Here is a 22,633-nt window from a genome sequence, read left to right as displayed (position 1 = left end):
TGTGCTGCCACCAGGCCTGTGAGAGGCAAGATTAACGAATTACAGTGTTGGTAATAGTGGCACTATAATTAAGGCTATGTGAAAGCCACTATTACCAACCCATGTTTTCAGTTTATCATTTTCTATATTTTCCCTTGAAGTTGGGCTTCTTTCCCATGACTAGATATGGCCATAAAATTTTCTTTTCCTAACTTAATCTTTTACTTTATTTTTATTATTTATTGATTTGAGAGAGAGAGAGAACACTGATTTGTTGTTCCCTTTACTTATGTGTTCATTGGTTGATTTTTACATGTGCGCTGACTGGGGATCAAACCCATAAACCTGGCATATCAGGATGATGCTCTAACCAACTGAGCTACATGGCCAGGGCCTGGCTTAATCTTTTAAAGCCTAACCTGGAAAATTTGATGGAATTAATCATAGTATCCAGTTTACTTTTTGCTTTTAAATCCTCACCCAAGGATATGTTTTTTCATTGATTCTAGAGAGAAGAAGGAGAGGGAGAGACTAAGAAACATCCATGTGAGAGAGAAACATTGATCGGTTGCCTCCCTTACGTGCCATCCCCAAACAGGGACCAAGCCTGAAACCCCGGGTATATGCCCTGACTGAGAATCAAACCCGAGACTCTGGTGCACAGGATGACACTCCAACCAACTGAGCCACACTGGCCAGGGCTACTATTTTCTTACAAAATGGGACTTTTGTAAAATATAAATTAACATTAAGTTGGCTCCCAAATCAAATTTGAAGCAGTATTAAAAACAGTTCTTACAATCTTCGGACTCTTATTTTGGTCACCAAAGTATGATTTATGATGCTAGTCATAGTTTTTTCAAGCTGGAGTATGAAATACTAAGATACTAAATAATTTTTTTAAAATATGATAGGAAACTACTGTGTGCTAAGTACCATATATTATAAACAAAGAATTGAAATCCCTATTTGAAGGAGCTCACATCCTAAAATGGAATCATTTTAGGTATAACAATGCCAGATAAAACATGGCATACACATTTCATCTCATTTCTTCCTCTCCCTAGAAAATGCAATTTGTTAATCCCTAGTGTGCAGGGATGAGGAAGGAGGTGAAATGTCCAGGCAGACTGTAAATGCAAATTTTACACTGTTCATGGTTTGTCCCCTATTAAATTGACCAGCATTCCCAAGAGAACTAGGTGAGGATCTCTGTGGATTTCTAGATTGTATATCATCATACTGCTCAAATTAATTAAAATGAATTCCATGTCAAAGGCAGTGTGGACAAAAATGGGGGATTAAAAAATAGACCAAATTTTACATGCTACAAGAAGAGCTCCACAGAATGCTGTTATTCTTAGAAGAGTTAGCAAAGCTTACTAGATGAAATGTGGATTCTAAGCAGGTTGGAGAAATTTCTGTGACTACATCAGTAATTTTGCTAAGTTGTCAGCGTAGGTATTCTCCTTGGGCTAGGATTTTAAAATACAGAAAGGGATGTTTCCATTATGATGTTGAATCTAAAATAGGGACACAACCCTATCCAAAAAATGTCTTGCCCTTAAAATTGAGTTGAAATCAGCTTGTCATCACTTTAGTATAAGAAAAGGATTTGGAATTTAATCACTTGAAGGAAAATAAGACCATCCAAATTGTTCTTCATTCATGTGTGTATTTATTTTTAAAGGGTAACTTTAGTAGTGAAACCTGAGCTACCCATGCTGGTTCCTTGCAGTCATGCAGGTGTCAAGGCTCCTGGCCAAATCCTGCTAGTGAAGCAACTGCAAGCCTCAGTGCTATGTCTGTCTATTCTTTTCTTTTTAGTTGAGGGGGTTTAAGTCAATGGTTGTTGGTTTGTGGAAAAGAAAAGAAAACAGAATTATGAACCCTAAAATGCCCTGAAACTGTCTCTATAGCAAATGTCAAAGGAAGGCAAGCCTGCCTGGTTCTCTTGCCTCTGTGCTACCCTCAAGGAAAGTCCTAATGTAGACTCCTCTTGAATATTTAAAGAATACTTTAAGTAAATTGAAACTCCCTCTTTTTTCTTTTTTTTTCTTTTTTTTTCTTTTTTTTTTTTAACAGAGCCCTTTTCTATCTAGAACATTTAAAAAATTGTGATAAAGTAACATATAACAAAACTTACCATTTTAACCATTTAAAGTATACAGTACTGTGGCCTTTAGTGCTTCCACAATGCTGGGCACCCACAACCACTGTCTAGTTCCAGAAATTTTCATTACCCCAAAAGGAAGCACCATATTTATTAAGCAGTCATGGAATAATTTATTTCCAGTGTTTTAAAGTGAATGTTTAGGGTTATCATCATCTACTACCTGTGATTTGTTAGTCAAGTGCTAGGATCTGGGTTTTATTCAATTAAAAAGTATTACATAAGTGCTCATACCTACCTATGGATATTTCTGTGAATGTAAATGGATGTGTAATATATATGAAAGTGATCCTACTTTCTTTATGCACACGCAAAAGGAAAGTATTTTTTTATTGTCCGATTTGTTATGCTGAATGCTTTTGTTTGGTGGGCATATCAGTATCTTTTACTTTTTCCTGGTTGGAGACTTGTTAGCCTAATGATAGCACAAGTTTTCAATAATCAGTATGCTCTTTTTAATTTAGTATCTTTAGGTTTAACTTTAATTGAAACAGGTAGTCAACTTTCAGGTTGACTTGAACCCATAAATAAATGGCCAATTTCTAAAACTTTTCTCTAATGTACAATGGGCTTGTTATGGGGCTGAAGTCACTTTTGTAAGATGAAAAGTTTGTAATAGCTTAAATTAAAACTTTAACAATAGCCTCTAAGGTCATTGAGGTAGATTAATATTACATGGTCACTTGGTATGTTTTAAAGTAAAAGCTGATGAATGTTCAGGAATCCTTTTCACCAATTCCCTGGTAGAGTCATTGTTTCAAAATAGATACCAAGAAGCCTACACAGACTCCTAGTGCTATGACAACCAAGGGAGTGGAAGGATGAATGACATCTTGCTCTCTCTAGCTTACCTTGCTAAAGATTCTCTCTGTGTGGTCTGTGGCAGGTTTCTTCCCTAATGCTGATGAAATCTAGTTATAAGAGCAGCTTTCATGGAATTGTAGGAAAGAAAAGTTGATTGACTCATAAGAAATGTTGGCCTAGGTCCAAGAAAGAGATCATAAGGTTGTCAAGAGAAGTCAACATCACTAACGCAGGCTATCTTCTTTTCAGAACTCAAGAAATTCTGTTCTGGCCTCTTCTGGATTTGGAGCGTCTCTCCCAAGTTTATCACAACCTTTGACTTTTGGAAGTGGAAGGAGCCAGTCCAATGGGGTTCTAGCCACGGAGAACAAACCTTTGGGCTTCTCTTTTGGCAGTAGCTCTGCACCAGAGTCTCAGAAAGACTCTGATCTCTCCAAAAACTTGTTTTTTCAGTGCATGCCCCAAACTTTACCAACCAGTAACTACTTCAGTACCGTTTCAGAGAGTTTGGCTGATGATTCCTCCAGTCGAGACTCATTCAAACAAAGCCTTGAGAGCCTGTGTAAAGGCAGATCCACTCTTGGAGCAGACACTAAATCAGGCTCTAAGGCTGGCAGCTCTGTGGACCAGAAAGTGCCTACAGAGTCCATGCCCACCCTCACACCAGCCTTCCCACGGAGCCTCCTCAATGCCCGCACCCCAGAGAGTCATGAAAATCTATTTTTACAGCCCCCTAAACTGTCCCGGGAAGAGCCCTCTAACCCTTTCTTGGCGTTTGTGGAGAAAGTTGAACATAGCCCTTTCAGTGGCTTTGCATCTCAGGCATCATCAGGTAGCTCTTCCTCTGCTACCACTGTCACCTCCAAGGCAGCACCCAACTGGCCCGAGTCTCACTCCTCTTCAGATTCAGCATCTTTAGCAAAGAAGAAAACCCTCTTCATCACAACTGACTCCTCCAAACTGGTGTCTGGTGTTCTGGGCTCAGCTCTTACCACTGGGGGTCCAAGCCTCTCTGCTATGGGAAATGGCCGCTCCAGTTCACCCACCAGCAGCCTCACCCAGCCCATTGAGATGCCTACTCTCTCCTCCAGCCCCACAGAGGAGAGGCCAACTGTGGGGCCTGGGCAGCAGGACAATCCCCTCCTCAAAACCTTTAGTAACGTCTTTGGCAGGCACTCAGGCAGCTTTCTGTCCTCCCCAGCAGATTTTTCACAGGAGAACAAAGCTCCTTTTGAAGCTGTGAAAAGGTTCTCACTGGATGAGCGAAGCTTGGCTTGCAGACAGGACTCGGACTCCAGCACCAACAGTGACCTGTCAGATTTGAGCGACTCTGAGGAGCAGCTGCAGGCCAAGACTGGCCTGAAGGGGATTCCAGAGCACCTGATGGGGAAGCTGGGCCCCAATGGGGAGCGCAATGCTGAGCTGTTGCTGGGCAAAGGCAAAGGGAAGCAGGCCCCTAAGGGCCGGCCTCGGACTGCACCCCTGAAAGGTGATCCTGCTGGGGCTATATAGCGGCTTGGCTTTGGCACTAGCCTTGAATGCCTGTTGTGCTCTTGGGTAGCAGAGGCCCTCCCTTTGAGGGAAGGTTTATAATCCCATAAAATTACATAGCCAAGAGGGTCTAACAAAGGCCCCTCACTAGACCTGTTTCAGGGCAGGATTGCATGTAAGTCGGCACTGTAAGAGGGGTATCCGTTAGTATAAAGATAGTTCCACAGAGGAAGTCCTTGACCTTCCTTAGTAGTCGCTTTGTTCGGGAACTCTTTCTTTGTGTTTTTCTCATCCTTTTCTGCTCTCCTTTGGCCCATTCTCTCTACTCACCCCTCACTTTGCTTCTCTTTGACACATATGTAAGGTTTTAATGTCATTTCCGAAAGCCATTAAATTCTGTGGTATTAAGTTACTGTCCAGAAGTGTGTAAGAGCTGATGATAAAAAAAAGAAAGTCTGGTAGTAAAAGTAGCTGTTGTCATTAGGAATTGGTATCCCATTGGGAGCTCAATTAGAAGACTCCTTGATTAGAAATAGTCATATCCCTAGGGGCCAGAGACAGGTGGTGGCTACCTTCTGCCTTCTTGAGTTTTCCTCCTTCATGACCAGAGTTTTTTACTATAATGAGGTACTTCCTTCAAATTCTCCATGGTCCTTAGCCCCCAAGTGAAGCCTTTTTGCTCCCTCTGCTCCCTTTCTGTCAAGGATGAACTTGATGGGCACATGCCCAAACAGTGTAAAGAGGAGTGGTCCAGGTCGGAACAAGTATCTGTCCCCAAAAGGATCATGTTGTTAAGTCTCATTTATACCTGTCACAACCAACCATTTCTTCTTTCTCCCTTGCCACAGTTGGCCAGTCAGTCCTGAAAGATGTAAGCAAGGTTAAGAAGCTGAAGCAGTCCGGCGAGCCCTTCCTGCAGGATGGGTCATGCATCAATGTAGCCCCTCACCTGCACAAGTGTCGTGAGTGCCGCCTGGAGCGGTATCGGAAGTTTAAGGAACAGGAGCAAGATGATTCCACTGTAGCTTGCCGCTTCTTTCACTTCCGGAGGTACCCAGACTTCTCTCTTTGTCTCTTTCCCAGTTTCCATTAGTGAAACATAATTCCCACTTTTTCTGAATCTATAAGTGTGTGTCACCATCTTTCTCTTTGTTTTCCTTACCCCTTTACTCTCAAGTGTGTGCTGAGGCTCTGCCACAGTAGCTACTTAGTTTGGATTGTGAAATGACATGTAGCTTTGTCCTTGGAGAACTGAAGTTGAACAGTGTCAACTGCCAGCCCCTGTGATGAGTTATTCCTAACTTGGGTTCCACTTGAAACCAGTGGTATAAGCAGAACTCAATTTTGGATTATGAATCTGCCTGGCCACTTACTCCCCCTCTTCAGTGCTAGAGTAACTTGAGTTCCCTAGAAAGGAAGAGAAATAAGATTAGGAGATAATGTGCATTGTCTTTGAAATAGAGAAAACTGATGAAAATCCTAGGAATATCCCCTGCTTTTACCAAACAAAACCTTATTAGTCACTTCTGCCTAATAAACTTAGAAGGGGAATTTCTTCTAAATAATCTTTCAAGAAGCTTTAATTTTTAAAATAAAGAAATCCAAATAATTTATCCATTTGGTGTGGATTCACTTACTCTGCAAATGTTTATTAAACACATAATGTATACTAGTCATTGTTCTGGGCACCGAGAATTAAGCAGTGCACAAAACCTTCAAATTCTAGCCTTTGAGAGGTTTGCATTGGAGTTGAAGAGGCAGACAGTAAGTAAGAAAAATAAGCTTAAATATATGGTATGTCAGCTGATATTAACTATGAAAAAAATAAAGAAGGGAAAGAGGATTGAAGTATGGGGAGTCTAGATAGGATGATTTGAGGAAGTGTGGGAGTGAGCCGCACATTTTTCTGGGAGAGTAGTGTTCCAGGTAGAGGGCACAACGAGCAGCTGTCCTGAGGCTGGAGTATGCCTGGTGTGTTTATGGAAGTAGGGTGACTGAAATGAGTAAGCCAGGGAGGAAAAGAGTTGAGGTTAAAGAGTTAATGGTAACCCTGGCAAGTGTGGCTCGGTTGATTGGAGCTTTCTCCCGTACACCAGAAGGTCGTGGGTTCAATTCCCAGTCTGGGCACATGCCTAGGTTGCAGGGTCTATCCCTCTCGTGGCACAAGGGGAGGCCACCGATCCATGTGTCTCTCACATTGATGTTTCCATGTTTCTCTCTCTTTCTCGTTCCTTTCCTCCCTCTCTAAAAAAAAAAAAAACCAATAAAACCTATAACCGTAGGGGGTGGAAGGAGAGTTAATGATGGGTCCAGATTTTAAAGGCTACTCTAAGGGCCTTGACTTTCATGCTGGAATAAGTCATTAGAGGTTTTGAGCTTATGAGTGATGCTGATGAATGGTTTAAATGAGCACTCAGACTCCCTGTTTGAGACTAGATTACATTGAGGCAAAGGCAGAGAGAAGAGGCTGTTGCAATTATCTGGATGAGAAATGATGGTGGTTTGGTGTGGGGAGGTAGCAGTAGAGGTGATGAGAAGTGATTGGATTAAGGATATGTTTTGAAAATAGAGCCTACATGATTTTCTGATGGGTTAGGTGTTGAGTATGAAAGAAAGGAGTCAAGGTTAATTCTACAGCTTTTGGCCTGAAAACTGGTAGAATGGAATTTCCATTTACTTATAAGGAGATTTCTCACGGAAAAAGCAGGTTTGGGAAGGAAAATGGGGAGCTTTAATTTGGGTATGTTATACTTGAGATGCCTATAGATTTCCAAATGGAATTGCTGAAAGGGCAGCTGGATAGACAATGCTGGAGCTGAGAGAAGAGGTCCAGGAGATAAAAATTTGGATGTCACCAAGTATTTAAAACTATGAGTCTAATTGAGATCACTTAAGGAATGTAATTAGAGAAGGAAGGCGTTTACGGACTGAGTTCTAGAGCTTTCCAACATTTAGAGTTGGGAAAGATGAGGAGGAACTGGTAGAAGAGGCTGAGAAGGAACAGCCAGTGAGATATCCTAGAAGACAGCTGAAGAAAGTATTTCCTGGAAGGAATAATGAACTGTGGCAAATGCTGCTGATTGGGCCAGGTAAGATAAGGACTGGACTATGACCATAGGATTTAACAAGGGGTAATGACCTTATCAAAAACAGTTTTGGTAGATTGGTGAGGGAATACTTGATGGGAGTGGATTAAGAGAAAATAAAAGGGAAAAGAACTAGAACTGGTGACAACCAGTATAGACAACTCTTCCAAGAAACTGCTCTAGCAAGCAAATAAATAGAAGAGTGTGGGATCAAAAGGACATTTGAGATATAAACTGTTAGAATATTTTTGAGATAGCAAGTTCAAATACTGACAATGATTCAGGAGAGAGGAAAACAGATAATTTAAGAGAGAATTTGTGGAGAGATGTCTGAAAGATGATAGGACGTAGAGCAATAGACAGAGAGATTGGTCTTCACTGGGACCTAGTTCGTTCATAATAGCAGATCAGGTTGTGTACGTGGCTTACCACTGCGTGGACGGCTTTTCCTGAGCCTGTCCAGTTGCAGGAAGGTGTGGTGGTGAGAGTTTGTTCGAGTTCTCTTCTGGCTCCTTGTATTTTCTCAGTGGAATGCTTAGCAAGGTCCTCATGGGGAAAATAATATTGGAGGTTTGAAAGAATATACGAAACAGGCATCTGGGATGTGATTGCCAGGCAATATTAAGGACTCACCTAATTTAGGTAGACATTAATTTAAAGGGTGATAGCATAGCTTTGTGTTTTCCTCTGGTTACATTTAATGGCAGGGGTATAGGTGGTAGAACAAGTAGGCATTTCTTGGGACAGCTTTTTAAAGAACCTAGGCTTAGTAAATATTAACAAAATTTATTATTAGTGCAGAGAATAACTACTACATTGATCAAATGTGATGAAAATTCTTAACTCAGTCTAATTCCTGTTAAGTCTCATTTAATTTCTTTTAGGTCCTAGGATTTTAGGTATGTGTTAGTTTGCATTGGCTGCTGCTATTTACTATGTATTTGACTGTCTACCTTTTTGTCTCAGGCTGATCTTCACTCGAAAGGGGGTACTCCGTGTGGAGGGGTTTCTGAGTCCCCAGCAAAGTGACCCTGATGCTATGAACCTGTGGATTCCCTCTTCCTCCCTAGCAGAAGGGATAGACCTAGAAACCTCAAAATACATCTTGGCCAATGTTGGGGACCAGTTCTGTCAGCTTGTGATGTCTGAGAAGGAGGCCATGATGATGGTAGAGCCACACCGTAAGGCACCATCTTCCTCACTGAAACTTTCATTATATTTTGTTTAAGGGGAGGAGTGGAAGGAGTGACAGATGGCATGTTCTATAGATGAATTAAGACTTCGCTGTAGCAAACTATATAACTTGAGGCCCTAACAATATCCAGCAGACCTCATTCTTTTAGTCTTTGAAAGTTGACAGACCAAAAACTTGCCTTTTTCATTTTTGTCGCAGAGCTTCCATAATAAGTATTTTGATCTCTACTTGGGTTTGGTTCACTCTGAATATTTTCAGCTTGCTGTGAACCCACTTGTATTAGTAAATGATATTCTATGGTATGTGAATAGATGAAGTGCTAAGGGATGCTATGTTTTACACTAGAACCCACATTATTCAACCATATATAATATTCCCATGCCTGTGAGATACTGGATCCTATTTCTAGGCCAAGGTAAATTGTACTATGAAATTATTCCTACATTTCAAGAGAAGAATCCTCTTATTTCAAACTACCTCAAATTGACAATTTTACAGTATCTTAAGTTACAACGTGTGACATTTATTCTTTGTTGACACTTGTTCAGAAATATTAGAAATTCCATGTATTTTGTTTCTCTTACAGTTATAGAAAGACATACTTCATAAATCTTTGAGCTTTATTGCTGGACAAAATGACGAGTAGGAATCAGTGTATCTAGGGTCTTTTGCTATTGTTTAGTATATCTAATGCCAACAATATTTCTCTTCCTCCTCCCACCAGAGAAAGTGGCATGGAAGCGTGCAGTGCGCGGTGTACGGGAAATGTGTGATGTGTGTGAAACAACTCTCTTCAACATTCACTGGGTTTGTCGCAAATGTGGATTTGGGGTCTGCCTTGACTGTTACAGGCTCAGGAAAAGCCGTCCACGCAGTGGTAAGCAAATACTGTCCTTTGCAGTTCATCAGGTAACCTGTCAATGGAGGTATGGCGCTTTGAAATTGAAGCAGGAATGGGTTTATGTGCCCTTTTTATTTATTTACTAGAGGTCCAATGCACGAAATTCGTGCAAGGGCCTTGGCCCCCCCGCCACCGCATCAGCCTGCCTCTGCCTCGGCCCCACCCGTTGCGGCTGTGGCTTTGTCCGGAAGGACGTCTGGTCTGGTTAGCATATTACTCTTTTATTATTATAGATTTTCTTATATGTATGTTTTTATTGATTTCAGAGAGGAAGGGAGTAGGAGAGAGAGATAGAAAGATCAATGATGAGAGAGAATCATTGATCAGCTGCCTCTTGCACACACGCGTGAGCGCATACATCACATGTACACATACACACGTCCCACCCCTAGGGATTGAGCCCGCAACCTGGGCATGTGCCCTGATTAGGAATTGAACTGGGACCTTCTAATTCATACATAGGTCGATGCTCAATCATTGAGCCATGCCAGGCTAAAAATATATATTTTTAAAATAGACTATAAGTACTATATTTTGGGTTATAAACTAAATCTTAATAAATTTAAGGTGATTCATATAGAGTATGTTTTTTTTCCACAAAAGAATAAATTAGAAATAGAAAGTTATCTGGAAAAATCTAATATTTGTAAAGTGAACTTCTGGGGTTTTTTGGTTCGTTTGTTTTTAAATATGTTTTTATTGATTTGAGAGAGAGAGAAACATCAGTGTGAGAGAAATATCAGTTGGTTGCCTCCTGTACACACACCCCTACTGGAGACTGAACCAGCAACCTGGACATGTGCCCTGACCAGGAATTGAGCCGATAACCTTTCAGTACATGGACGATGCTCAACCAACTGAGCAACAGTGGCCAGGGCAACAACACAGTTTTAAATATCCAGTGGCTCAAAGGGAAAAAAATCACAAGAGAAATGAGAAGATATTTTTAAATAAATAAGGTTCAAACACAGTGGATCAACATTTGTGGAATACAATTAAAGCAGCACTTAGAGGGGAATTTAAAGCACTAAACACCTATATTAGAAAAGAAGCAATATTTCAAACAGCTAAACTTCTGCTTGAGAAAACTAGTAAAAAAAAAAAGGGGGGGGGTGAGAAGATGCACTTTACCAATATTAGGACTGATAGGTCATTACTACAGATCATTATACTGAAACATTTGACAACTTAGATATAATGGACAAATTTCATGAAAGACAAACTGTCAAAATTCCTCAAGAAGAAATACAACCTATATAACCTTATATTAAGTAATTGAATTTGTAGTTTAGAAAATCTTCCAACAAAGAAAACTTTAGGCCCAAAGTTGTATCAAACATTTAAGAAGGAAATAATACCAATTCTACACAAACTCAGAAAATAGGAGGAAACGCTTAGGAACTTATTTATCTTTTATTTATTTATTGTAATATATTTTATTGATATTTTACAGAGAGGAAGGGAGAGGGAAAGAGAGTTAGAAACATCAATGAGAGAGACACATTGATCAGCTGCCTCCTGCACACCTTCTACTGGGCATGTGCCCGCAACCAAGGTACATGCCCTTGACTGGAATCGAACCTGGGACCTTTCAGTCTGCAGGCCGACGCTCTATCCACTGAGCCAAACCAGTTAGGGCTAGGAACTCATTTATGAAGGCAGCATTACACTGATATCAAAGCCAGATGAAGACATAGCATCCCGCTTCTAGGTATTTATAAAAGAAATTAAAACATATCCAGAGAAAGACTTGTACCTGAATATTTATAGTAGCTTTATTCATAATAGCCAACATTTGGAAACAAGTTAAATGTCCACCAGCCAATGAATGGGTAAACAAAAACTGGTACATTCATACCCTGGAATTCCACTCAGCCATAAAAAGGAGTGAATTACTGATACATGCAACAATATGGATGAATTTCAAGATCATGATGCTAAATAAAAGAAGCCCAATGCAAATGACTATATACTGTATACTTCCAGTTATATGAAATTCTAGAAAAAAGCAAAACTTTAGTGTTAGAAAGTTGATCATTAGTGGCCAAGGGTTGAAAAAGGGGTATTGACTGCAGAGGGCTCCAAGGGAACTTTAGGAAGGGAGATGGAAATGTGCTATGTCTTGTGACCTCATAAGTGAAGGCATTTTATTTATTTCAGAAACAGAAGAGATGGGTGATGAAGAGGTTTTCTCCTGGTTAAAATGTGCAAAGGGGCAGTCCCATGAGCCAGAGAATCTAATGCCCACCCAGATTATCCCTGGCACAGGTAAGGAAATTCCTGTTTTAGATTTGGTGTGTGGAAGCGAGGGCGGGGGGGAGGGGTGGTTTAAAGATAGAATTTACACATCATAAAGTTGGTGAAATAGTTTATGCCAGCCTTATATATTTTTTAAACCTCACTAGATTTCTCCAAGGATTTGAATATTTAGAGAGGTGTTAGGTTGTATGCAGCCACTGCAGACATTTTGCTTCATCTTTCTGGTTGGGGAGGTTGATTACTTTTCCACATATCATTTTACATTTTTATGGTTGGCAGGACCAAAATAGAAAAATCCAGTCCCATACTGTCAGAAAGACCTTTGGTTTTAGGTTTTTAAAAATCCAACTGAAGCTAATCAAACATGAAACTAATCAAACTGAAGAAGGCGATTTAACAGCAGGAGTAACTGGTCATGTTTGTGTCAAAGTCCCAGTTTACTTCATTGCTTCCTCTGGACAGTCTGTTTCCAGCTTGCACACTTCCACTAACACATATGCATTAAAGGTGGTGAGCCTGCAAAACTCCTGCCTATATTTTTCTTCACAAAAGAACGCTTGGGGCTGGGGGAGCACACCTGCACCCTTTATACCCCAGTGCTTCCAAGCAGAAGGGCTCCCTGAGTGCAGTGGCAGGATGCCTGCTCCCTTCCGGTCTAAGCATTAGTTAAAGGTTTGTGTCAAGTTTAAATTGGCCTTTTTTTTCCTCCCCACTTTTTCTAGTGTTGTTTTTGTTTGTGTTTTTTGGGGGGACTTTTTGTTGTTGTTGTTGTGTTTTTTAGGTATAACTTTTTCTTGTACATTTCAAATGTTTACATACTCTTTAACATTGAGGGAGATAATTTAAGTAAGGTCTTCAGCACAACACCTGAACATATGGGAATTCTAATATTGTTATTATTGTGTCTCTTTTCCAGCTCTTTATAATATTGGAGATATGGTACATGCTGCCCGGGGCAAATGGGGAATTAAAGCAAACTGCCCTTGTATTAGTCGGCAAAACAAATCTGTGTTGAGACCTGCTGTCACCAATGGGATGTCACAGGTAAAGTGGTGTGTGTGGGTATAACTGAGTGAAACTTTAATAAGAGTTATTCAAGGGATTTTAATTCCCTCTGACTGGTACAAGTTTCTCTTGATTCATCTTTAAAGCCAATTCACATTTTAGTTGATAAATAATACAAAGAGATTCTTTGTATCTTGTCAAGATTTATACCTCAGGGTCCAGTGTAGGTGAAGAGTATAGAAAAAGTTACTAGGAATACAGTCCTCTCTGTGCATGGATCCTGTCCTTGTCATGTTAGGTACAAAGGACAGAGATCTGAAGATTGGCCTGCTGAGCTGGGATCATTCTACCCTAAAAGCAATCCCAACCTCCAAAGAGAGTCTGGTTTTCTCATTGCTGTGTCAGAGGTAGAGGTCATTCCTATTTGTGACTATTTTGAACAAGAGGCTGGGGTGGTTGTGTGTGTGTGTGTGTGTGTGTGTGTTTAATTATTATTTTTTAAACTATATTTATATTGATTTCAGAGAGGAAGGGAGAGGGAGAAAGAGATAGAAACATCAGTGATGAGAGAGACTCATTGATCTGTTGCCTCCTGAAGCCCCCTACTGGGGATTGAGCCCACAACACTGGGCATGTGCCCTAACCGGGAATCAAACCATGATGTCCTGGTTCATAGGTCAACACTCAACCACTGAACCATGCAGGCTGGGCTTTTTTTGTGTGTGTTTTTATTTTTATTTTATTTTATTTTAGTGTGTGTGTGTGTGTGTGTGTGTTTAAACTCACATATACACAACTAACTGCTTACATTTGGAGGCCCTTCCAGGAATGCTACTATTAACACCTGGTCAATAAAAGGCACAGGGATTAATGCTGAGGGACCTCAAGATATATTTTCAGTAGAGTTGCCATATTAAAGCAAATCATATGGAAGTTTCAAGAATAGAATAATAAACATTTATTGAGTTATGTGTGCCAGAAAATAAACTAAGCTCTTTGCATATACTATCTCATTTAATCTTCAAAACAGCTCCATGGGGTCAAATTCTGATCACCAATTTGCCATTGCCAAATTTGAGCCTTAGACATGCTCAATAAAACCATGTTTTATTTTCAAGCCTTTTTCACTGCTCTTTCCACAGAACTTAGCTAGTTTATGTCACATCATATGACTCAATAAATATATATTGACTGAATGAATGAACAGTTTATGGGATAGTTTCAGATTGTTTTCCCTGACTTAGAGTCCTCTAAATAGACCTATGTAGCCATTACTTTTGCTCCACAAGGACAGCACTCTTAACGATGTTGGCCTTCTGTGCTTTAGCTTCCTACCATAAACCCTAGTGCCTCTTCTGGAAGTGAAACCACCTTCTCAGGTGGAGGAGGAACTGCAGCGGTAACAACTCCAGAGCCCGATCCCAAAGCTGACAGCACTGACATCAGAGCTGATGAGCCTCCAAAAGCAGACAGTTTGGCATCAAACAGCAGTAGTGAGCTAAAAGCCATCAGGCCCCTTTGTCCTGACACAGCCCCACCCTCCTCTGCCCTGCACTGGTTGGCGGATTTGGCAACTCAGAAAGCTAAAGAAGAAACAAAAGGTGAGATGAACAGAAGCCTCTGCCCTGCATGTGGGTGGAACACTTGAGTTATTCTTGGATTCTTCAAACTCACACATTACCATCCACATTTATGAAACATGCCACTTGCTTTCTCTGGCTGATCACATAAAACAAGGGAATCTCATGTGACTTTTTCTAGAAGTGGAGCTTTATAAAAAAGGCACATGCCTGGTCTCTACCCCAGACCTCTTTTAGACAAAATTGATGCAAGATTTTTAATAAGCTTCCCAAATGGCTCTGTTATGCAGCCAGGGCTAAACAGTTTTCACTGGGCACAAGAATTGCCTGGGGAATCTTTAAAAATGCAGATTCCGTGTGCCCCACCAGAACTATTAAATGAGGATAAGACCAAGAATCTCCATTTTTAACAAGCACTCCAGGTGATTCCCCACTTCAAGTGATCTAGAGACCCACTGGAAGAAACACTGTCTTAGAAAGTGAGGGAAATGAAAGGTGGATGGGAACAAAAGTGTGAAATCCAGATCTGGAAAAGAAAGGAAGAAGTAGGAGAGCTTCTCCTTGGCCATGAAACCTACCATAGTTATAGCTCATCAGGCTTGGCCCAGACAAACCAAACATAGTCTAGGGGGCAGGGGAGAGGAAAGTCTTCCCTCCTACCCACTTGGCTGATTTTTAGGAGTCATTTGCCTGCTGGGTGTTCCTTGTTGTGCTAATGCTATTGCCGGTTATGTTCTTACAGAAGCAGGGTCCCTGAGGTCGGTGCTCAGTAAAGAGTCTCATTCACCCTTTGGGCTGGACTCGTTCAACTCCACTGCAAAGGTCTCTCCGTTGACTCCAAAGCTTTTTAACAGTCTGTTACTGGGTCCCACTGCCTCCAACAACAAAACCGAAGGCTCTAGCCTTCGAGACCTCCTTCACTCCGGTCCCGGAAAGCTTCCTCAAACCCCCTTGGACACAGGCATACCCTTCCCCCCGGTCTTCTCTACATCCTCAGCAGTAAGTGTCCTCTCTACAACTCTAGCCGTTGCTGCTTTTCCATGAGAGAACCATCAGAAATCTGATAGCTGGGTTAGAGGGTATGTGGGTGACTTGTGTTGGCTACATTTTCCAGCCAACGATCTTTCTTCACATAAAGTTTGGGGTCCTTTTACGTAGTGAACCTTTTGTGCCATGTTAGGAAGTTAGTGGACATGAGACGTTGAAATTATCTATCATCAGTAGAAACTACTTTGTTTTCTTGACAGGCATTAATTTTTATTTTTTTTACCTAGGCAATATATTGGTATTGTATTCTCTTGGATATCTAACAGATGCCTCAAACTTAACACTTCTTAAGACCACACTCCTGATCTACCTGTAAGCCTGCTTGCTTCTACTTTAGTTTTTCTCTTTTGACCAGTTGAATCTCCATTCTCCAATCTTGCAGTCATTTGGGACTCCCCTCTTTCACATTTCATATCTAATCTGTCAGCAAATCCTTTCAGTTTGACCTTCAAAATGTATAGAGTCCACTCATTTCTCATCAGGTCCGTTGCTTTCCCTCTGGTCTGAGCCAACATCTTCTTGCGTGCATTTTTGCAGAAAATTACTCAGGCCCTCTTTATTGCTTCCCTTTTCACTCTGCAGTCTATTTTACAAAGCAGCTAGGTAATCCTTTTAAAATACAGGTCAAGCCCTAGCTGGTTTGTCTCAGTGGATAGAGTGTCAGCCTGCAGACTGAATGGTCCCAGGTTCAATTCCGGTCAAGGGCACATGCTCAGGTTGCAGGCTCGACCCCCAGTAGGGGCTGTGCGGAAGGCAGCCAGTCAATGATTCTCTCTCATCAATGATGTTTCTCTCTCTTCCTCTCCCTTCCTCTCTGAAAACAATAAAAATATTTTTTAATAAATTAAATATAGGTCAAATCATGTCACCTCTGCCTAAAATCCTTCATAGACTTCCTGTTTCTCTCATAATATAAGCAGTGTCCTTTCAGTGGACTTTAAGGCTCCACCCCAGCTGTATGTCTTCTCCTCACTTCTCTGACTTCAGCTACCACTCTCCCTCTTGTTCACCCTCTTCCGTCCTCGCACAACTTCTTGCTGTTCCTTGAACATGGTCCGGCATGCACCTCTTCAGAGCCCTTGCACCCGTCCTTTCCTCCACCTAGAGCTTTCTTTCTCGGGTAACCACATGGCTTGCTTCATCAACTTTCTCTCCTCCCTCCCAAAATGTCACCTTCTCAGTAAGACTTCTTAGATCACCTTTTAAAAAGTCCATCCCACTCCCATCCTCCACTCATATCTGTTTTTTCTATACTTACTATTTTTACCATTGCACTTAACTACCATCTGACTTACTGTATGTTTTATTTATTGTCGATCACCTCTCCTTAAAGGCATTTTTTATTGTTTTATTCATCACTATATCCCTAGTGCCACAGTGTTTGATACATAGTAGGTGTTTAGTAAGCATTTGCTGAACAAGTGAATTCATAAGGTACACAATTTTAAAGATACAGTGAAAAATCTTCTTCCTTGGTGTCTCCCAGCCACATGTTTCCCCTTCTAGAGGTCACTATTGTTTCATGAGTGTCCTTTCAGGGATATTATCATGTGTACATAGCTTTTTCCCCTCTTTTTACACAAATGTTCTACATAGTGTTTTTCTGTTTCCAGTTTATATATCTTAAAAATCATTTCAAACTAGTACATAAACATGTTTCTCATTCTATTTTATGATTAGTAGCTGAAATTTGATGAACTGTGGGTGGTTGAACCTTGTACAGTGTGGGTTGTCTCTTTTGGATAAATGACTTTAAAGAAATTACTTTGGCGCTATTTTTTTTATACTTGCTCTTAGCTCCCCCTCCCCCTTCCAGTTTTTATTTTTATTTTTAAATTTTCTCAGGATGTTTTATGATTACATGTACTCTATAGAGATAATGATTAGTAAAACTTTAGGCATAGCAGGCATATTATTATTAAGTTTACTAAAGCCCAATTATTTTATGTATCCCTTGGGCATTGTAGCCACAAAATTGATAACCCTCAAAGTAAATTATCTTTTTTACTCATTTACAGTATTTTGTGATCCCTCTGGTCTACATGCATATGCTTAATACAAATTAAGGGCTCAATGCAAAGATATTTCTTAGGTATCAAATCTCTTGAGGCACAGGGGATCTTTCTGTACTTTCCTTTCATTAATGTGAAGCAAATATGAAGGATAGGGAAATTTAAGATACTGACTTAATAGGTTCCCTCCTCGAATTATAAAAGACATTTTAACTTTTATGAAATCTAATCAAGTAAGCAGAACTCCTTCTTATGAATACAGCTATTAGACAAATTTGTGAATGCTCTTTTCATGTTGCCTCAGTCAAACTTACCTGATGGATTTGTGTCTGGCAGGGAGTGAAGAACAAGGCCAGTTTACCCAACTTCCTTGACCACATTATTGCCTCAGTGGTAGAAAATAAGAAAACCTCAGATGCTGCAAAGCGGGCCTGCAACTTGACTGATACACAAAAGGAGGTGAAGGAGATGGTGATGGGGTTAAATGTGCTGGACCCCCATACCTCTCACTCCTGGCTCTGTGATGGGAGACTTCTCTGTCTCCATGACCCCAGCAACAAAAACAATTGGAAGATCTTCCGAGAGTGTTGGAAGCAAGGCCAGGTAAGCAAGAATAAGCAGTTCCCTGTGCTGCCTATCTGCCACAGCCACCAGGAGAGTTGCAAGTCTCTCTGAGAGATATAAGTAAGTTCATTGTAAACAGTCTTGCTACTTCGAGTTTTCTTGGATTTTTAAAAATCAAAGAGTCCTAAGAATACATTATGGATTCTTTTATTTCTAAGCTGTGGACCTCTGTTCTTAATAGGGCAGTTGAAATTCCTGTTAGGTGGTGAGCTAGCATTAATGACACCTTTAGGGGAAAATCCTTAAGTGTGATGTGTGGGGTGAGACCAAGGTGGGTGGAAGTGGGTGGTACTTTTTCTAGGTAAATATTTTAAGGCCATGCAAGTTTTTGTGATAGTGTGATAACATTGCCTAATTTTTTTTTCTTTATTTATTTACTAAAGGCCCGGTGCACAAAATTCGTGCGCTAGGCCTGGCCGGTGATCAGGGCCCATCAGGGCCTTCCTTCATTCTGCACCACCCCCTAGTGGTCAGCACATGTCATAGCGAGTGGTCAAATTCCCTGTGGGTCAAACTCCCAAGGGGACAATTTGCATATTAGCCTTTTATTTTAAAGGATTTCTTTTTCTTTTCTTTTTTTTCTTTTTTTTTTTTTTTTTTTTTTTTTTTTTTTTTTTTTTTTTTTTTGTAACGCTGCCTAATTTTTATACTTTAGAAGGTGCTTGAGGAAGGGAGAGGTTATGGAATTGTCTGGATTTTTTTTTTTTCATTCTCACTGTGAGGAAGTATTCTAAAAGCTGCATTTGTCACATTTTGTTCTCTCAAAATAGTGATAGATACCAGGGCAACAGACGTGATTTCCATGGCACATTCCCAGGGTGAGAGTGAAATATAATGAAGTATGAGTAGTTTTCATTTGCCGTAGGTGACAGGTTGAAATCCATAGATTCTGAAACTGGGAAGGAACAATAAATCATCATGGACAAGAAAAGTTGGCCCCCAGGAAACCCTTCTATTCTATCCCTTAGCCCTGAGCTCAAAGTATTTCCTAAGTGGGATATTTTTCTTTCCACAGCCAGTGCTGGTTTCAGGGGTACATAAAAAGCTCAAGTCTGAACTCTGGAAGCCAGAAGCCTTTAGCCAAGAATTTGGAGACCAGGATGTGGACTTGGTGAACTGCAGGAACTGTGCTATAATTTCCGATGTGAAAGTTCGGGATTTCTGGGATGGCTTTGAGATCATATGCAGTAAGTAGCTCTTATATCTAGTTCGAGCATCTCTGTGTTCAGTTATACCCACGGAAAAGCAACGTATAGCCTCTTGGTGGGAGGAACATTTTTGCCTGGTGCTAACCAGGTAGCTGGCTTGGCAATTGCATAACTCCCAGAGCTCATCTGAGCTTAAGCACGTGATCCACAGAGTGTGTGGAGCACACTTTCACCCTAAGGAAGGGGGATAGAATTCCTCTGAGGTGGAAAATTATAGGTGTACTAAAGCAGTGGGTGAGAAAAACAGCCCATCTAGTCCATTATGGGAGTTTACAAGTCTGAAAATAAGAGCTTAGTCTTCTCTTAGCCTCCTAAATTTTGTAGTCCCTGGAGAATCAGGCAACAGCCAGCCCAGCAGCTGTTTGCGAGAGTGTTTCTGTCTTCCAGAACGATTAAGGTCAGAAGATGGACAGCCAATGGTGCTCAAACTCAAGGACTGGCCTCCTGGGGAAGATTTTCGGGACATGATGCCAACAAGGTTAGTGAATTACAGTGGGTCATCTTGAGAGACTTTTCCTTGCTGAAGCCGTCACAAAGTCATCACAGAAAAATGAACTTTGCCTCTTTGCCTTTTTCCCCCGGTTAACAAATTAAGTCATCTTTCCTGCTTTTTTTGTAGGTTTGAAGATCTGATGGAGAACCTTCCTCTACCAGAATATACCAAACGAGATGGCAGACTCAATCTGGCCTCTAGGCTACCCAGCTACTTCGTAAGGCCTGATCTCGGCCCCAAGATGTACAATGCCTATGGTATGAGAGCGAGGCCATATTGCTCTTTTTGGACATTATTGTTCCCATTTCACCTATAAAGGGAGTATAGAGATGATAGAGGGCAGTGTCAGGTGCTAGAGAAGTTAATAGTATCCAGGGTGGTCTTGAATATGTTTGCTTTCATCATACTAGTTTGCATAATATCCATATGGGTCCAGTCAGTTTGTATGTCTGTGGTAGTTAGAAAGTATCCTCTCAAAAATTCTATACAAGGAGACACGATTCTTCGTTTTTAAGAGACTTGGTAAAGTAACAGTGAAGAATCTGAGTACCATGCTACCCAACCAGCTCTTTGTGAAGTTTCAGTAATGTCCTAAATCACTGTGAAAACCAAGCTATATTTGTTTATTTTTTTTATTTATTTTTTTAATCTTCACCCGAGGATATTTTTCTATTGATTTTTAGAGAGAGGGAAAGACAGAGAGAAATATCGATATGAGATAAACACATCGATTGGTTGCCTCCTGCACGAGCCCCGACCAGGGCTCTGGGCCAGGGAGGAGCCTGCAACCGATGTACGTGCCCTGGATCAGAACTGAACCTGGGATCCTTTGGTCCGCAGGCCGACACTCTATCCACTGAGCCAAACTAGCTAGGGCCAAGCTATATTTGATACATGTCCTAATGCCCATATCTGTTTTGCTTTTGAAGAAGAAATCATTTCTGCCCTGACTAGAGTGGCTCAGTTGGTGGGGCATCATCCTGTGCACAGAAAGGTTGCCAGTTCAACTCCTGGTAAGGGCACATGCCCAAGTTGTGGGCTGGATTCCCCAGTGGGGGCATGCAGGAAGCAGCCGATCGATGCTTTGCTCCCACATCAATGTTTCTCTCTCTCTCCCTTTCCTTTCCTCTCTCTAAAAATCAATTTAAAAAGAAGTGATCATTTTTGTCCTGGCCAGTGTGGCTCAAGCTTGTTGGAGCATCCTCCCATGCACCAAAGGGTCAAGGGTTTAGTCCTCAATCGGGGCACATATGGGAGGGAACCTATCGATGCTTCTCTCTCTTCCTCTCTCCCTCCCTCTCCCTCTTCTAAAAAATGAAAAGGTCATTTTTTGGGGGGTGAAATTGGTTCAGTAGCCAAAGCTAGTAAAACAGTAGTATCAGCCAAGCTAGAAATCAGTCTTAAAAGGCTAGAAAAGAGATGAAAGTCATAAGCAAGATATTCTTCCAATGTTACTCAGTTAAAAGTATCTTTGAGTATGTTTTCACTTGCAGGGTCTATATGGATTCTTCAAAATATTCTCTTTCACCTTGCATATCTTTTGTCTTCAGGCTTGATAACAGCGGAAGATAGAAGAGTTGGCACAACAAATCTTCACTTGGATGTGTCTGATGCAGTTAACGTGATGGTGTATGTTGGGATCCCCATCGGGGAGGGTGCTCATGATGAAGGTACGATTTCTAGAATCCACTGCTTCAGGATGGTTAGGCATGGCCTTGGGAATAGAATTGGGTGTCTTCCCCTCAATCAGGGCCAGTGGCTTTTTCTTTTATTTATTTTTTAAAATATATTTTTATTGATTTCAGAGAGGAAGGGAGAGAGAAACAGAAACATCAATGATGAGAGAATCATTGATCGGTTGCCTCCTGCACACCCCACACTGGGGATCGAGCCTGCAACCCAAGCATGTGCCCTGACTGGGAATCAAACCATCACCTCCTGGTTCATAGGTCGACGCTCAACCACTGAGCCACGCCAGTCAGGCAGTGGCTTTTTCTTCATTTTCTGCCAGGCCTAATATGGTGCCCAGGGGATGTTTTTAGACAAAGGGAGGTTTTAGCAGAGAAGAGGCTGCTTGTGTATCTGACCAGTCATTCTCCTGGGAGAATGTGTAGCACCACAAAGAGGAATGAAGAAGGAATGGCAAACCAGCCTACTTGGTCATCAGCCAGATAGCTGTGGATGACAGATGATAAAGACAGGTCACTTGCACAGAAATGAAGCATGAAAGTGTATTTTGCTCCATTTACACTCCCTGCTATCTCAGTATAAGATTAACATGTGTTAATTATGGAAGTTTTAGAAAACATAGACAATTTTAAAGAAGAAAATAAGTAACTCAAAATCTCAAGGTTCATAGATAATCAGTATCATTACTTTGGTATATGTCCTGCCTGCATACATTTGCTTTTGATGCTGCACATCTACAGATCCTTCCACTGTGTTGTCCTTTGAGAGGTTGTAATATATAAGCATTAGAAGCCAGCCCTCGTAACTTGCCAGAGAAGCTTTATGCTTCATGACCTTAAACCCATAGTATCCATAGCATTTAGAAGAGGTCTTGAGAAAGTATAGAGTTCATCTACTTGCAGCAGGAACTAACCTGTAGTTTGAACATAAGATATGATTACACAGTTTGAACAAGAGGTATATTTTAAAGGGCCCTAGCTGGTTTGGCTCAGTGGATAGAGTGTCGGCCTGCAGCTAAAGGGTCCCAGGTTCGGTTACAGTCAAGGGCACATGCCCGGGTTGTTGGCTTAATCCCCAGTAGGGAGCA

The 22,633-nt window shown here is 41.1% G+C and overlaps 1 protein-coding gene across 2 annotated transcripts in view; it reads left to right on the top strand.

The window, feature by feature from the left end:
* Positions 1 to 22,633, top strand: part of KDM3B (lysine demethylase 3B) — a 61,436-nt gene that overhangs the window by 33,797 nt on the left and 5,006 nt on the right. For both annotated transcript variants that reach the window (XM_080672403.1, XM_080672404.1), the window contains 13 exons: positions 3,206 to 4,445; positions 5,296 to 5,497; positions 8,500 to 8,714; positions 9,453 to 9,605; positions 11,790 to 11,897; positions 12,805 to 12,932; positions 14,221 to 14,494; positions 15,216 to 15,472; positions 17,869 to 18,135; positions 19,172 to 19,343; positions 19,752 to 19,842; positions 19,984 to 20,114; positions 21,408 to 21,527. In XM_080672403.1, the coding sequence (XP_080528529.1) occupies positions 3,206 to 4,445; positions 5,296 to 5,497; positions 8,500 to 8,714; positions 9,453 to 9,605; positions 11,790 to 11,897; positions 12,805 to 12,932; positions 14,221 to 14,494; positions 15,216 to 15,472; positions 17,869 to 18,135; positions 19,172 to 19,343; positions 19,752 to 19,842; positions 19,984 to 20,114; positions 21,408 to 21,527 (3,358 nt within the window). The remainder of the gene's footprint in view (positions 1 to 3,205; positions 4,446 to 5,295; positions 5,498 to 8,499; positions 8,715 to 9,452; positions 9,606 to 11,789; positions 11,898 to 12,804; positions 12,933 to 14,220; positions 14,495 to 15,215; positions 15,473 to 17,868; positions 18,136 to 19,171; positions 19,344 to 19,751; positions 19,843 to 19,983; positions 20,115 to 21,407; positions 21,528 to 22,633) is intronic.

Source organism: Plecotus auritus (genome assembly GCF_963455305.1).
Source record: "Plecotus auritus genome assembly, chromosome: 6".
Taxonomy (NCBI): domain Eukaryota; kingdom Metazoa; phylum Chordata; class Mammalia; order Chiroptera; family Vespertilionidae; genus Plecotus; species Plecotus auritus.
The sequence above is the reverse complement of the archived record's forward strand: the minus strand, read 5'-3'. Positions and strand labels throughout refer to the sequence as shown.